Source organism: Alternaria arborescens, assembly GCF_004154835.1.
Source record: "Alternaria arborescens strain FERA 675 chromosome Unknown contig_20, whole genome shotgun sequence".
Classification (NCBI taxonomy): domain Eukaryota; kingdom Fungi; phylum Ascomycota; class Dothideomycetes; order Pleosporales; family Pleosporaceae; genus Alternaria; species Alternaria arborescens.
The window spans coordinates 135,456-151,308 of record NW_021167875.1 but is presented as its reverse complement, the minus strand read 5'-3'; the positions used below and the strand labels follow the sequence as shown (position 1 = coordinate 151,308).

General features: G+C 51.6%; 6 protein-coding genes across 6 annotated transcripts; 1 reads left to right on the top strand and 5 right to left on the bottom strand.

The window, feature by feature from the left end:
* Positions 1 to 188: 188 nt before the first annotated feature.
* On the bottom strand, positions 189 to 1,275 carry AA0111_g8193 (hypothetical protein; the record flags this gene model as incomplete). The annotated part of the gene is made up of 3 exons (XM_028654613.1): positions 189 to 302; positions 366 to 844; positions 903 to 1,275. 3 exons carry the CDS (start codon positions 1,273 to 1,275, stop codon positions 189 to 191), a joined length of 966 nt encoding a protein of 321 aa, XP_028504103.1.
* A 641-nt stretch (positions 1,276 to 1,916) lies between these two features.
* Positions 1,917 to 3,856, bottom strand: AA0111_g8192 (hypothetical protein; the record flags this gene model as incomplete). The annotated part of the gene is made up of 5 exons (XM_028654612.1): positions 1,917 to 2,689; positions 2,736 to 3,119; positions 3,183 to 3,201; positions 3,252 to 3,305; positions 3,371 to 3,856. 5 exons carry the CDS (start codon positions 3,854 to 3,856, stop codon positions 1,917 to 1,919), a joined length of 1,716 nt encoding a protein of 571 aa, XP_028504102.1.
* A 783-nt stretch (positions 3,857 to 4,639) lies between these two features.
* Positions 4,640 to 6,815, top strand: AA0111_g8191 (hypothetical protein; the record flags this gene model as incomplete). The annotated part of the gene is made up of 2 exons (XM_028654611.1): positions 4,640 to 6,238; positions 6,297 to 6,815. 2 exons carry the CDS (start codon positions 4,640 to 4,642, stop codon positions 6,813 to 6,815), a joined length of 2,118 nt encoding a protein of 705 aa, XP_028504101.1.
* A 2-nt stretch (positions 6,816 to 6,817) lies between these two features.
* On the bottom strand, positions 6,818 to 9,720 carry AA0111_g8190 (hypothetical protein; the record flags this gene model as incomplete). Its single annotated transcript, XM_028654610.1, has 5 exons — positions 6,818 to 7,690; positions 7,746 to 8,415; positions 8,465 to 9,376; positions 9,425 to 9,513; positions 9,562 to 9,720. The coding sequence occupies 5 exons, from the start codon at positions 9,718 to 9,720 to the stop codon at positions 6,818 to 6,820; spliced, it is 2,703 nt and encodes a 900-aa protein (XP_028504216.1).
* Positions 9,721 to 11,121: 1,401 nt separating this feature from the next.
* On the bottom strand, positions 11,122 to 13,044 carry AA0111_g8189 (putative sterigmatocystin biosynthesis monooxygenase; the record flags this gene model as incomplete). Its single annotated transcript, XM_028654608.1, has 3 exons — positions 11,122 to 11,301; positions 11,399 to 12,453; positions 12,501 to 13,044. The coding sequence occupies 3 exons, from the start codon at positions 13,042 to 13,044 to the stop codon at positions 11,122 to 11,124; spliced, it is 1,779 nt and encodes a 592-aa protein (XP_028504212.1).
* An 832-nt stretch (positions 13,045 to 13,876) lies between these two features.
* Positions 13,877 to 15,698, bottom strand: AA0111_g8188 (hypothetical protein; the record flags this gene model as incomplete). The annotated part of the gene is made up of 4 exons (XM_028654607.1): positions 13,877 to 14,218; positions 14,278 to 14,515; positions 14,575 to 15,334; positions 15,383 to 15,698. The coding sequence occupies 4 exons, from the start codon at positions 15,696 to 15,698 to the stop codon at positions 13,877 to 13,879; spliced, it is 1,656 nt and encodes a 551-aa protein (XP_028504203.1).
* Between the last annotated feature and the right edge of the window lie 155 nt (positions 15,699 to 15,853).

The following is a 15,853-nucleotide window of genomic DNA, read 5'->3' as shown; positions in this document are numbered from 1 at the left end:
TTATGCAAACGCAATGGGGAACCAGAGCCGACTGGGTTGTACACGCTCCTTCCAGTCCCGCTTTATGGTGGTTACTGTATGAGTGTGACAAGAGCCAGATATGTCGCTAACCATGTAAATCCACTTTGCCATTATACGAACCCAAGTGAACATACGGAATGAACAGAAAGGTTCAAACTACTCCCTCATTACCTCTCTTTGACGCGTAGAACTATAACGGAATTGACGACTTTGGTCCACGGATGTACTTCGGCGAGAATATCAAACCCAATAGTCTGGAGGTCTTCGGATAACTCCAATATCTAAATTTTTGTCAGCCATTCGGTCCTTCTAGACGATCACGCAGAGCAAGTATCATTACTGACCGGATACAATACACTCCGCATACCCTGTGCACTTCTTGCTACCACTAATGTCCCCGGCGCCAACTCCCCGGCCATGCTCTTCAATATGTTGAGCTTTGTATAGGTATCTGTGCCGACAAGTGCGGCAAGAAATACCACCTCGCATGATTGCCATCCTGATGTCGATGATGTTGTTTCTTGTGTAACGTCTTCGCACGCGAAACTCATGCGGTCGTCCTGGTAGCCCAAACGCTTGCACAAACTTTCGCTGACAGACAACGCGGTGGTATCTCTATCTATGTTATACACCCGCGAATTAGGGTGACGATCCAGGAAACAGAGCGAGGTGAGTGGTAACGGGCCGGAGCCGATGAATGCGATTTTGCATGGCGGCGTCGGAAGAAACGCTTCTATGGTTGCGCATTCCAGCCGAGAGAGATCAACATAGTTTTGGTAGTATGGGAAGGTTTGGAGAATACCCGAGGTTTGTTGTTGACTCGCTGATAATGGTTAATTGTTTTGTCACAATGATATGCCGTATCGCTGGGTTATACTTACTACTGAGATCGTGGAGCATACGCTTTGCCCAGAATTTCTCCAACTCTCCTTCGGCTTCTGAACATAGTGGTCGTAGATTCGAGCAAAGACTCTCGATACCGGGTATACGGAAGAAACATGACGTGAATTCCGTACTGTAAGGTACAACACAAAGATTCACAAGTTGCGTGAGAAGAGAATTAACCTGTTCTGACGGTGCTAACGACGATAGTCCGCTGAGTACCGTGTGTATTTCTCTGATCTCGGAGACTAGCCGGTGCGCCGCAGTGCTTGTTGCATTCGGTGTGACGGGAGGGGTGACAGCGAGAACGGAATCGACAGGGGTAGTGGGCTTGGATTGTTGCGTCGTAGTCTTACGTTCAATGTCCGCCATATTGAAATGCAAGTATTAATGTTGTTTTTCGCTGTTATGTCAGGCCGTATGGTTGTGTTTGTGTATCTTGCTAGACACGAACCATCAGTTTGGCAAAGTTTTATACGTGACTGTCAATGTCAGCTGTTGCACGAAGAACAAGCAGCACACGTGCGCAGCTGTAGACTAGAAAAACTCTTTTCGCGTTTGCCATGTGTCAAACGCATTAAGCGGTAATATCGTTTGTCTGGTTGGTTGAGTACCATGATGGTCGTGTGGGATAGTAAGTTTAGCTAGGGATGACCCGAGATACAATCGGGATCTATGCTCAATGTAGTACAAATGTGTGGGGTTGGATACTTGTTGGGCATAAAATGTTGAAAGAAGACCTATAGACCTTACTCCGGAAGCGGACACGCATTATGACCCGCATCTTCAGGCCCTAACGGCAGTGTGCAGATCAAAGTCCTCTCTTTCGCCCGCAGCTTCCCATTCGAATGTTCGAAGAGTTCGAAGTTTGATTGACGGCCGCTCTAGCCGCTCAGTCGCGTGTATCATGTCGATGGCTTGCCGGGCTGATGTCAGGCGTGGAGATCATAGGCCATCTAGAGACGCCTTGCCACTTATACTTGTTACCGAGGAAGCCTTTCGTGGCTGAGCCGTCAATAGACTCGTTTGCCCCCCACCCACGTCTCTCTCACTGTCATCTTCCTCAAAGACTCCGGGTCCAAGGATTCTAACTGTTCGTCAAGCACTATCCAGTCCGCATACGCCCCTGCCTCGATGACACCAGCTTTGCCTTCTAGAAACGCACCGTATGCAGCATTTACTGTAAATCCCTCTAGAGCTTGCTCGAAAGTGAGGCGTTCCTCAGGGTACCAGCCGGTCTTGCCACCATTTGGATCTAGGCCTGTATGTGGACTTCGTCGTGTGATCGCTGCATACATTCCTTCGAAAATATTCGCGGGCTCCACTGGAAAGTCACTTCCAAGGACTGGACGAACTGGTAACAATGACCGCATTCTGTAAGCCTCATCTTTTGTTCGTTGTTGACCAAGTCTACTCTCCGCATATCCCATATCCGAGGTCGCGTGCGTGGGTTGTATCGACGCAATGATGCCAAGGTCTAACATCCGACGCTGGTCATCTGGATGGATAATCTGGGCGTGTTCGATACGGAAACGATGTTTAGCTTGACAGTCGCGGGGGTCAGCGTGGGGGCACAAGCTTTTCAAGGCTGCCTCAAACGCGTCAATCGCAAGCCTGTTAGCAAGATCCCCTATAGCATGGATATTTACTTGATATCCTGCGTTGACGGCCCAGTCATGCGTCACACGTGACAGTGTAGTTGCGTTGACAAGGAGCGAGCCGGTGGACTCCGGCAAGTCGCTGTATGGCTCAATCATAGCTGAGCCCCAAGAACCCAAAGCTCCGTCTATAATACGTTAGTCTATAGATGAGAGTGGATCATCAACACATACCTCCGAAAAGCTTGACGCTTCTCACGTGGAATCTTCCATTTGACGTCGAAACCTTCTTCACAGCTTCAGGACAAAACGTGTTGCGCACATCGCATTCGATCATGGCATTGACTCTGACAGTCCAGTCCGGATGGTTCGCCAGTTCTTCATAGAGCTCCAAGTCTCCCGGTACTACGCCGGCGTCGTGCATTCCGACAATGCCATATTTGTTCAAGTCAGACATCGCAGCTTTGATGAACTCGGTTTTGCGCGCCTTATCAGGCTTCGGGTAATGCTCCAGGACGATATCCATGGCATTGTCGCAGAAGACACCCTTTGCTGGGACATCGCCTCCGGGAGGTACATTGAATGATGGGAGAAGATCGAGTACCTTCTCGGATACCCCTGCAATAAGCGTACTGAGTTAGCGCGTCTCTCGTACTCACCCGCTCACTGGGGTCTACTCACAAATGCAATGTACGTCGACCTACACTAAGTCAGCATATGTTGCGGGTGCAGTTCATACTGGGAACTAACCCGATCCAGCATGACGTAAAGATTCTTGAAGCTGTCATCTAGCTCTAGATCTGCCTACGCGAAGGTTTAGTAGGAGTGTAGTTGCCGTGAACAATTCGACCTGATCAGTAGTAACGTACTGCAGTAGGCCACTTCCCCTCAAAATGAGCTTGATCCCAACCAACGCCTCTCAGCCATTGTTCACTAGATCCTTTTTCCGGACGGGCTGCCCTGTACTCTACCAGCCTTTTCTGCACCTCATCCATTGATTCGGCACCAAAGAGGCTCACGGAATCTAGAGACTCTCCAAACTGTATCAAGTGACCGTGTCCATCCCACAGACCGGGATATACGTAGCCAGTACGTGCTTCTTTGACTGTATCATCGGATGCATAATCTACAAAGACGCTCGAGAATTTGCCGTCATGGATGGTGAAGCATTCTGCCTGTGGAAGCTTCGACGATAGTGTCCTGACGTTCTTGTAGCAGTGTGTGGGTACGAACAAATTCGGAAATAGCGTGGATGGTACGTGCTCGCTGATGAAAGCGGGGAGGCCGATCTGATATATCAGAGCGGCCAGAATCACAGGCAGTGATACCGAAAGAAAACTGAAAAGGGTAGGCATAATGCCCTTTCAATTGCTGTTGGCGGTGTTCGGCGTTCGTGTCACCCAGGTTTTGCTCACCAGAAAAGGAATTTGGCAAGCGATAAGCGAGGCCAATGACGCGATCGAGGAGAAGATCAGCATCGCGACCAATCGCGCCCAGCCTCCCTTCTGCCTCCAATTGTCCAAATAGTCCCGTCGCATCTAGTTAAAGGGCGTTGAAGCTCAGGAGCGTCACGCCGTGAGTGTACACTGCTCGACTGTACACGTTGTCAAGTTGGAGTACCCACCCGATTCGGATGGCGCCGCTCGTGGGCCCGTTCCGCCCGCTCTAATGGCTCCTTGTCAACAAAGCAGTAGCCTTGGAACAAATTCCGGTCTACGATATGCATGCGTCTTTTGTATGGCAGTTTCAGTGAGCTGCCTCGTGCTCGATTGCTAGATCTGGACGGGTCGCATCGTGAAGATGGCATCCAATCGGAAAAGGGCGGTGAGCGAAGCTACCAGCAGGCTTCGTGCATTTCTTCTTCACAACTCGTTCATACAGCACACCGGTGTACACGCATTAGGCCAATGGCCCCTCTTCCCACCGCGCCTCTCGACTTAACTCCACCCTAGCTCCACCTTGGCGCAAATGAAGATTGGATGGGAATGTCGAATGCTGAATGGGAAGGCTGGGCGTGCAGCAACGCTAGTGTGGGGGCCGACTCTAAGATTCCTACACGACATAAGCTGAAAGCTTTGCGACGTTCAAATTTGAGTATAGCTCTTACATGTCGGATCACACGGCTTTGAGCACACCAGATGGCAACGACTGAGCTCGACGACCTTCGGAAGCAGTTAGAGTCGCTCCAGCGATCTCATGACGCGCTACTGAAGAGCTTATCAGTAACGAACGACACTTTCAAACCTTCGGAGGCTCAACACCTCCGTCGCACGTCCACACGACATGGCGGCGATGCCATCTTTGCCGATACCTCGACACTATCTGATGACAGTAGCGACGATGAAGACGACTATTTTGTCCAAGACGAGCTACCTTCCCACTCATTCGACCATGAACATCTACGCGAACATTTGAAGACTCACGACTGGACTGAACATGGCAGAGAGATCCTTTCATCAATCATCTCCGATCCCGCGAAACTTACCAAACAGCCTCATCTCTTCCATACGGGACCCGGGCCAGCGGATGACCGAAGCCACTATTCACATTTCCAAGTGTATAATGTCGGGCCTAACGGTTTGCCAGAACAGGTTGAAGTGGCCGGCCCCGATAACAACATGAGTCGAGCTACAGAGATCTGGCATGCACTACGCGATATTGGAAAACAACCGGATGAGAAGGTGGTCGGACGTATCACCATCGCGCGAGAACCTTCACCCATTCTGTTCGGTGCACTGCACCTGACAATGCATGATGCTTTCGACATGGACGAACTATTTCGACATTTAGTCGAAACGGAAGCATCGTCTGCGCACATGTTCCGGGCCTTCAATCAGAATCCTAAACACCAGCGAACATTCTTCTTCAACTTTGAGTATTATACCATTGTTGGAGATGATTGCGTGCCGATGCAATGGCAGCGTGCGGATAAAATTACAGGCCATTCTGACCACCACATACCACTTTCGCGATGCAGTGCCGTTGTTGCGCTAGTGCTATATGACGACAAACCACGCCGGATCCGCAACAGAGGAAGACGTGCGAAAACACAGTTCGGATGGGTGAACGACGTGTGGTCGCCATGGCAGGTCTTGCAACTTGAGAGCTTTCCGGACTGGAAGTCGACACCAGCGAGTGGAACCCCATACACTTTTGAGACAGGCCACAAGTTCTTGAATGGCGCGGAAGCGTTTCTCCATGCTTTGCTGACAGAATATCGGGATGCAAGGAAGAGATTCGACGAAATATATAAACGCATTACCGACCTCGTCACCCCGCCCTTAGGCTTCTTATTCAGCGAGGACTTACGATCAGCGCGGTTGTTTGAGGACAAGGATTTTACATGGATTCGCCGGTATTTCTACGCCCACCAAACGTTGGGTAACGTCAACAACAGCATCAAGTCCATGATCGACGCTTTCGAAGACACGTTCACCGATGACATCTGGGAAGGCCAGAACAAAACGCTATGGCCACTATTTGAGGAGTCGCCGCGCAATGACCATTGGAAGCGCCGCCTGCGGTCGCTGAGGCTCCAGTTTGAACGAGAGATGAAGGAGCTCCGAACAATCATTGCGGAAAACAACGAACGACGTCATGAAATTGCGACCTTGCAGGAGCAGTTGTTCTCGGGTACTAGCATCCAGGAATCGCGTAAGTCTGTTGAACTGGCGGACGTTACCGTACATCAAGGATACAACATCAAAGTCTTGACTATCGTCAACCTCTTCTTCATGGTATGTTAGCAATGCTGAGATACGGCTTCATATCTACGTGCGACTGACTCGTTGATAGCCTCTTACATTTGTAACGTCCGTTTTTGGTATGACGAACATGCCAGAGAGTCCAGCACCGTTCTGGCCGTTCGCAATCGTTCTGGTAGCAATTTGCATACCCTTCTTCAGCATCATCGGTTTCCTCTCAACCAAATACGGCTACGCTATCTGGGCACAGAAGACAAAGGAACTATGGCGATGGCTGCGACCGAACAGCAAGTCCAAAGTTCCTGACGACACGGATCTGGCACCGCCAACGGGCGTGAACAGGACCATGTCGACGGAAGCGGGCATGCGATTGCGACTGGGTGACAGGGATGGTATGCATATAGGGGCAGGCATGTCAAGAAGGCGATCAAGTGGGAGGCCTGCACCTAGTCATCCGCACATCCAACGCATGGTGGAGAGAATGGGCGAGGGGCGGGAAAGCGGGCTGGTGCGCATGGGCACTGTTGCGACTGACGAAAAGTCAGAGACAGAAAAAGAGAAGATTATGAGCACAGGTAGGGACGCAGTCATTGATATTCGAGAGCCTTAGCACTACATATCAAAAGCACCTAATCCATCCATGTCCACCCCTCCACTCCATTCCTTCGGTAAACTCCAGTCATTCTCACCACCCAACGGCATGAAACCCAGATTGCCCCCTTCGATCCCCCCGCCATTGGCACCACCGCCACCACCACCACCACTTGTACCAAGATCGTCAAACGCGCCCAGCTCGGGGAAATGTGCATTGGCAAGTTGGTTTATCGGGTCCTGCGGATCGTAATCCGCACCCATCCATGCGCCCGAATTGCGATTCGCGGCATGAGACGACGACAACGTGGTAGAAGGGGTAGATAGGTTGTGAGAAAGCTCAGGAGGCTCGGACAAGCTAGGCCAGCCGGTACTACCGAGTTCACTCCGCGGCGTCACCAAGATATAGCCATCGTTGTTCTGGCCAGACGGGTCATCGAAGCGAGGTGGCGGGGGAGCTTTGATATTAAGTCCGCTGTGTCGACCGTGATCAGACGACGGCATACTCATGGTAGTGCTCATACTCATCGTCCTCGTTTTCCTGCTGTTTCCGCCGGTACCTGCTCGCTGTCTGCCGCGGCTGGTTTGTCGTTTCTTGGCCCATTGTTGGCTACTGTCGGCGTCCATGTCTATTGTGCTGCCTCTTCGCGCTGGGACGGTCGAGGATGCGGGCTTGTATAGATTAAAGTGTGTGGAATTAGGGGGTTCTGGGCCGCCACGTAGTTCGACCATCACGGCACGGAGGACGGTCGACATGCGTTCTGCAGGTTGATAGGTGGATGCCATGTCTGACAGGGCGGCGGTGAGGCATTCAAGATATTGCATGTTATTGGCGCGGGAGGTGGGGTCTTTGATGAATGCTAGGGCTGCTACGAGGGCTGTTGCTGCTGTGCCCTGGATAAGATGCTGTTAGTAAGTAGGGAGGATGGGGGATAGTGGTGACACATACTGCGTGTTGCATACCCGTTACGAATATCTGCTTCGTGTCGAACCGTTGGCGATGTTGCCAATATATCCTGGCTACGCGAATGGCATGTTTCGTGCATACTGTCCTGCTCAGCGCCGAGAAGTGGTCGTCAGGTCCGGTCTCGTTGCCTGCTTGGTCTTCGTATAATGCGAACGGCCGGTGGAGGAGGATCAAGCTAGCATGGTACTGCTGGTGCAACAAGAAAAACGAGAACGGAGCCGTCGCAATATTAGCTGGCGTCCAGCGCAACTGCTCCGGCAACCTAGCGTACCAACTGCTGAACTCGCGATCCAGTGCAGCCATGCGCATATATTGGTTTCGGTCCACCGCGGTGTGCGAGTCAGAAGCAGTGTTCTGCGAGCGATGCGGATCCATATTTTCAGTTATCTTGCCAGCGAGCTCCATGAGGTCGAGAAGCGCTTCGTATATCATAGTCTCCATGCTCTTCCCTAATCCAGCGGGACGGCATGTACCAAGCCGTTCAAACTGCTTGGTCAAATGATATATCTCGAGATCAGAAGGTTTCATTGATGTCGGACGGCCCAGGAAAAGTGCCCAGTACTTGTCGTATATGACGCATGCCCAAAGCGTCATTTGGCGAATCTCAACCTCGCGTTCTGGCAGACCGGAGAGTCTTGTATCAAGATGAAGACTAGACAAACGTCAATACATCACTTCATTTTCCCCTTAAAAAGACTTACCCAATGTCGAAAGCAAGTCGAACGGCCATTCCGCCGTACATCCACCCCAGATTATCTCTACCGACACCACACTCGAGGTCGCCCAATAACAACAAGGCAACCACGCTGGGTATTCCACCTGGTCGCTCTAGTTCATGATCAAGCATGTACTTTGCTTCGCGATGCAATGTACTTTCCATACCCGGCAGACCAATCCTCCTTATGTCGAGCCTCTCTTTATTCGCAAAGCGGTAACCCATAGCCAAAACGCAAACATGCAGGAACCCGGAGTAGAACTGTGTGCGGCCATTCTCGCGATCTTCATTGAAGGCATCCTGGTGCAAGACATGGATAACAGGATTATAGCATTGCCAAAATAGATCCATGAGGTAATCATATGTTTCAAGTGGAAGGGACCGGATGATCTTGTCTGCTCGTCGAGCTTGCTCATTCATCTCTTGGGTTGCGCCAAACGGGTTGATGGACTCGGAATGCACGTGGCAGTTTGTTGTTGGGCCAAAGTACCGAAGGCGGCCATTGAGTTGATCGAAGCTGAGATGACCGCGCGTGGAGAGCAGACGGTTAACCATGCCATCCTTCTTTGGTGGTGGTAGCATGGACGGCGAGCCAGCGCTCTCTGCGTCGCCATTTGAGAAACCGGGGCTATTCGTGTTCATCTCGTGCTGTTCGAATACAGGATAGTCGTCTTGAGGACTACATTGGCTGCTTGGGCTGGAGTTGTTTTCGTCGTTGGCCACTTGGTTATCACCAGTTTTGCGGCTGGGAGATGTGCCGTCTTCGTCGGGTTGAGGATTATGGCGCGTCTTGGGTGGGTGGTTTGCTGGCGGCAACTCCTCGCCTCGTTCTTTCAGCATCGTCTCTAGTAGTGCTACGCGATCAGTGAGAGAGCACATGTACGCCCTCGAGATCGGTCTATCGATTTGTCAGCTTGATACAAGCTCTCAGAATCACACTACAAACCGTCTTCGTTCGTCGTCGTTCTTGATGATGCATTCCACACCTGATCTCTTACACTGTGTGCATTCCGTCTCGCCCGGAGGTACCACACACTGCGGAGTCGTCAGAACAAATCTTGGAGATAGCTAGAGCAGACATACACGTATCCGGCGGTCGCGGCACGAGGCGCAAGCGACAGACGCTCTGTGTCGAGGTTTCGAAGACTTCCCTTTTGATGATCCTTTCTCCGACGTACCTTGCTCCTGCTTGCTGCCAGCTTTGGGAGCAGGTTCCTGTGGATCTGAATGCTGTTCGCTCATTTTATCTTCAGCTGTCATTCTACTCTCACTGGCCATCAACTTTATCGCTCGACTGATGGATGAAGGTTACTGTCTCACAGGCTGAGAATGGCTAGGAGAAGATACCGGTGTATCGCACAGTGCTGTGAACGTTGCGTGAAGGAAAGTCGCAGATCCACCAGAGAAGACGGCTCTCAAGCCTAAACTCCGACGTCCGCAAACATGAAGCGATCCAGGTCCAGCCTAGTGCTAAACCTCCACCGCCAGCTGTTGGACAGAAAGAGAATCAGGCGTTCGACCCGTGAAGGTGGGGCCCCGCAGTTTGACTGTACTAGGCAGCTTTCATGCTATGCGCCCACGTTTGGCAGCTTGCAAATTTCTTAGCGAAAGCAGGCAACGAAAGGACATGTAGCTAGCAATGGCGCCGGCTCGACGTGCTCGGGACGACCTGATCCCTGATCCGGCGAGTCGTGATCCACGAATAGCGAAAGCCTGCAGAATCGAGAACACCTACCTGCTGGAGGGCAAATCTACTGCAGGGTTCTTTTTTGCCCTCCCTCCACATCCTCGTTAACCGGCATTGAGCCGATCCTTGCGGAGAAGCCTACAACTGACGTAGGAGCGTATTGCGGGTCACTTGGTAGGGCACGACAAGTCGCTCCGTCGCCTCGAGCGCATTGTCACATGGACCAGTGGCGTCAGAAGTTCGCATCTGTGCTGAGTCTGGGGCCGCTCTGCATCCCATCAAAGGCCCAATTGCAAGCCATGGCACACTGTAGCGTCGTACCTATATGGCGGTAGTCGGGATTCGCGATTCGTGTTGATGCGGAGTGAAGCAGAAATCTGGGGAAGCATGAGTCGAAACATGTCGCGATGAGCGGGGTTGAAGCTTGCGATTGGCGAGGCGGAGTCTCGGGGAGCTAGCAACTTAGTTATCATCGTGATGTTTGCCTCTTGGCGCTTTTGCTAGGACTAGGAAGCGAGCATCCGAAATATGCAATCCAGGGTTCTTGTCGGGCTAGCCATAGTGATTATAGCTTGTTATGCACATCGGGCTTCTTAGCGAACTTCGTCGGACGCCGTGCGGAGCTGAGGGGTTCTTGACACCACTGGAGCCGCGACGTCACTGATGCTCGCTGATGCCTTACAAGAAAACGGGCAGCTATAGTGATGCCCGGCAACGGATGCATGAGCAATGCAACAAGAATTCAAGGGAAGCAGTTCGTCATATAGCTAAGATGCGAACGCTGATGGAAAACGCCCAGCACGCTCGGATGCCAATCGAAAAGAAACAGCCCGAAACCAGGGCCCAGAACTAGCTCCAATAACCGACGGGACGCCTGATCCATCGAGACGTGTCTTCTCAGCCCCAGCCACCAGCCCACCACAAAAGAATCAAAGAAATGTCTCCTTCCCAGCAGCTCAGTCAACATCCCACTCGTGGTCGTAGTTCCGAATATACGGACTCAAACCATGCATATCCCTCATCTTCGTCGCCTTCACGTCGCCATTTCCCAGGAAAGCAAATCGGTTCTTGTACCGGTATACGTAGTCGTAGTCTTCCCAGCGTGGTGTCTTGATAGATTTGAGGAAATGTATAGTCTAAACCATTCTTGTCAGCCATGCGTCGCTCCAATGCGGGGTTCGATAGGGGATACGCGCAAAAGACGGCGGGGATGCGCGACGGAAAACTACTTACAGCGCCAGGCCACAGGTAAATCCTATTCTTAATCTGCCCATTCTTGAACCAACTCCTGCATTCTTCTTGCCACACGGTTGTCTTGTGGAATTCGTCGAAATGCGCATATATCTCGTCTAGAGCGTCCTGCTTTACGCTCATAGCTTTGATCCCTTCAGTCTGCATCTTCTTCATGCACTTGATGCTATACTCGACCGTTGTCTCAATACTCGGTATAAGTGTACCGTTACTCCAGGTCGCACCGGGGCCAACAATGGTATAGAAGTTCGGGAAGCGCGGCGCGGATACACCCATGTAAAGGTTAGGACCGTTGGTCCAGTCTTCCTTGATGGATACGTTGGAGCCGTTGCGGACGGTAAATGCGGGTTGAAAGGCGACCTGGAAACCCGTCGCGCAGACAATGGCGTCGAGTTTGTGGATCTTTCCGTCGCGCGTTTTGATACCTTCGGGCACTACGCGTTCAATGCCGTCGAAGACTGGTGTCACATTGTCTTGCACCAGAGCTTCGAGGAAACCGTCGCCGGGCGAGATGCGCCGGCAGCCAACAGACCATTTGGGAATGATGAATTCTTTGAGCTTCTCGTGGCCAGGGCCCATGCGACGATGCATCTCCTTGGTAATGACATCCTTGAACTGATTCTGAAGTTCAGAGTTCTGTTGGTACATTCCGAATAAGCTGTTTATCTCTGCTTCGATCTTCTTTCGGAATTCCAGGTGGTACTCGGGGTCTTCCTTGAACTTTTTGATATCCGCTTCGGTAAAGGTATACTGCCTTTGTCCTGGGTCGACGTCTTGTCCTTTTTGTAGATCATCGTTGAGTGCGCCAGCACCAAAAGGAGGCGATATCCACGTCGGACTCCGCATGTAGACTTCTAGCCCTTTCACAATCTTTTGGAGCGAAGGTACGATCTGCACGCTCGTCGAACCAACACCGATGACGGCCGCGGTTTTGTTTGTGAAGTCGACGCTGTGGTCCCAGCATGCAGAGTGTAGAACGGGTCCCTTGAAGTCATGTAGGCCCTCGATATCCGGCCACTTCCAGTTATTCAGGATACCTACCAATCGTTAGCACTGTGGAAAAGGTGAGATGTTGAAGGCTTACCTGAGCCGTTCACCAGGACGTGCGCCCAGTCCTTCCTCATCGAACCAGTCTTCGGATTCCTTATGGTGAGGCTATAACAACCATCTTCGTCGTTCCAGTTTGCTTGCTCAATGCGGCTATTCAACTGCATATACTTTTTGCTTCCATGTCTCTCTGCAAAGTCTTCAAAGTATCCCTGGATCTCCTTGCCCGATGCAAAGAAGGTCGACCAATCGGGCTTCGGGTCCCAAGTAAAGTTGTAATCATGCGATGGGATGTCACACGCAACACCTGGATACGTATTCTCATACCAAGTTCCGCCAAACTGCGCATTCTTCTCGTACAGCGTCAGCTCCCAAGATCCAGGCTCGAGCATCTTCTCCATCTTGTAGGCTAGACAGAGCCCTGATGCACCCGCGCCGACACATGCTACCCGCAGCTTGGCCGGCTTGGAATGATATTGATCTAGAATTCTGTAAGGGCCGTCAATGTGTGATGGTGGGTAGTCGTAGTTGTGACCGTAGCCATTGGTGTTGAGACCGTTTGGCATCTCAGAACCCCCCATTGTCGCGATTGGTGAAACTGGTCGGCAAGCTTCTGGATCTATCGTAGGGGGTACCCGTGGTTGCATGGAGTGATACGATTAGGGAAGAGAACAAAGCGCGAGTGGTCTATGGAAATGGAGCCTCAAATCCAGCAGATGAGGTTTAAAGACGCAGCACCGTCAACATAAACAAAGAGGCTATGCAGTCGCACCACCATGTCGTGGCAATCCAACATCTCTGCAGTGTTTAGCCGCGCCTCGGGTGTCTTCATACACTGTACATCTCCTTGCACGCCGGTTGGTCGCTGTCATGCGGGATACAATAGGCCTGTTCGCAGGCGCCGTGGCCAGTACGAGACAGCCCCTAAGTTCGCGCGCAATGTGGCTGCATCCCAGGGTTAGCCAGGCCGAGATTCATGACTACGGTGACACTTCGATGCGCCATGATGGGCATCGAGGGTGCGCATCTACTGAGGGGTCGCGGATGATGTTACGCGGGGTCATTCAGGCACGAACCACACCAAGGTGTAGTTGCCAAGACCTCACTTGTCTCGTTTTGGAACGGTGAAGACGGGGGTGTTCGGCAATAACATCGATGTCATGAAAACAATCTGTAGTCGGCAACTTGATTCATGCAACATATGGTCCAAACGTGAAATCCCATGATGAGGTGTTGAAAACTCTTTTGCATCAGATCCTTGTGCTCCAGCCTGATGGACCTTTCCACGATTACTTCGATTGTCTGCTTGATCGAGTCCACATCATATCTGAAAGTCGAACAACCCAACTTAGCACTGTTAATGAAAGCATGTACAGATGAAATCGACCTCTCAGTTGAACATATGGGCGCTGTCTACAACCTAGCTTTACCCATCTTCTCAGCATCCCTCTTCGCCCACTCCTTAACAACCTTCCTCATAATCTTCCCACTCTGCAACTTCGGCACCTCATCCACAAATGTGATTCCACCAACAAGCTGTTTGTGTTTCGCAACCTTGATCTTCATATGCGCATGGATATCCTCCGCCGTAGTCTTGCCCTTGTACTCGTCCTTGAGCGCCACATAAGCCCTCGGCCATTCTTGGCCATCAAGCGTGATACCAACGGCAGCTGCGTCGGCAACGGGATCGAACTCGAGGAGTACAGCTTCGAGTTCTGCGGGTGCGACTTGGAGGGCGTTCACTTTGATGAGTTCCTGGGAAAGTGTCAGCAGGTTATGCGGTTGAGAGACGTGAGCGGGTGAAAGGCGTTTACCTTCTTCCGATCGACTATCCAAAACCATCCATTCTTTACCACGGCAACGTCACCGGATTTGAGCCACCCATCCGGCGATATAGATTCTTTAGTTGCCGTTGGGTTGCGCCAGTAGCCGAGACATATGTTGGGACCGCGGACATGGAGTTCGCCTGGTTGTCCTTCGGGGACTTCGTTGCCGTCGTCGTCAAGAAGCATGCATTCGCAATTTGGGTCTAGTTGACCCACACTTCCAGAGCTTCCAGAGTATCAGCAGCGAACGAAAGGAAGGAGACAATCAGGAGAGGTCGAACTTACTCGTCTACGGTACCTCCTGGCACATGTATGGCTCCGCAGGTGACCTCCGTCATACCCCAGCCCTGTACGATCTCACATTGCAGCTTCTTGCTGATCTCATTCTGGAGCTCTTTTGATAAAGGTGCAGCACCGCATAGGATCTCTGTCACACTACTCAGGTCATACTTGGACGTCTCCGGCCTCTTGCTGAGCATGACCATGATTGGCGGCGCGACTTGCAGGTGTGTGACTTTATGCGTCTGGATTACCCGCAGGAACTCTTCATATTCAAACTTCTTCATGATGAAGCAGGGTATCTGGAGCTTCTGGGCCATGGCGATGGTGTAAAGCTGGCCGTATGCGTGGTACAAAGGTAGAAAGCCAATCCATGTCTCCCGAGGCCGAGTGTCTGCGTTCCATGGCTTGTTGAGATACCGCATGAAGATGGTTTGTTCCAGGTTCGCGATGAGGTTGTAGTGGCTTACTTCGACGCCCTTGGGCAGCCCGGTAGTGCCGGAAGAGTAGTTGACTGTAGCTGTGGTTGTTGCTGCTTCATGCGCAGACAAGGTCGGGAAGCGGTAGATTTTGCTTTCCGCAGGGGACGCCAACATATCTCTCCAGTCTTTGCAGCCCTCGACCGGTGCGCAGGGCTCGTCTGAGAAGAGGTAGACACGTCCTTCTGGAAGGCCTGCGCCCTTGGCTGCTGCTACAGCTGCTTTGATCAATGTTGGATGCGCGAGGATAAACTTTGCTTCTGTATTTGCAACTTGATGTATCATCTCTGGATGTTATTAGCACAGCGCCTGCTGCACTTGCAAGACCATCTTACCAGAGACCGTGTATGCTGGGTTTGCGCCGCTGAAGATTCGCTTGGACCCCACGATTCCAAGGTAGGCCACGGGAACGAAGATGTGGTTTGGAGTGAAGATCATGACCACCTCGCCCGGCTTGCTCCCAATGCGATCCAAACCCAACGCCAGCCGTTTCGACCATTGTAGCAACGATCGTGGTGTGAGGTGCTGGTCTGTATCCTTGGAATCAATCCAAATTGGAGTGTCGGAAGGAACTGATCCCTGAGGGAACAGATAATCTAGCAGATTACATTTTGGAATGTCAAGAGTAGGGAAGGGTGATGGGAAAGGCATTGCTGCGATGTGGTAGAGAGGATGCTGAGGCTCAGTCGGAGTACGGAAAAGACGCGAGACAACCGTGATAGCCTTGAAGCCAGACAGCAACAGATGCAAGTGTCTTCATCGTGGAAGAGTGGCTTATAGTGAGGATCCGTCATGGAAGAGGCGTC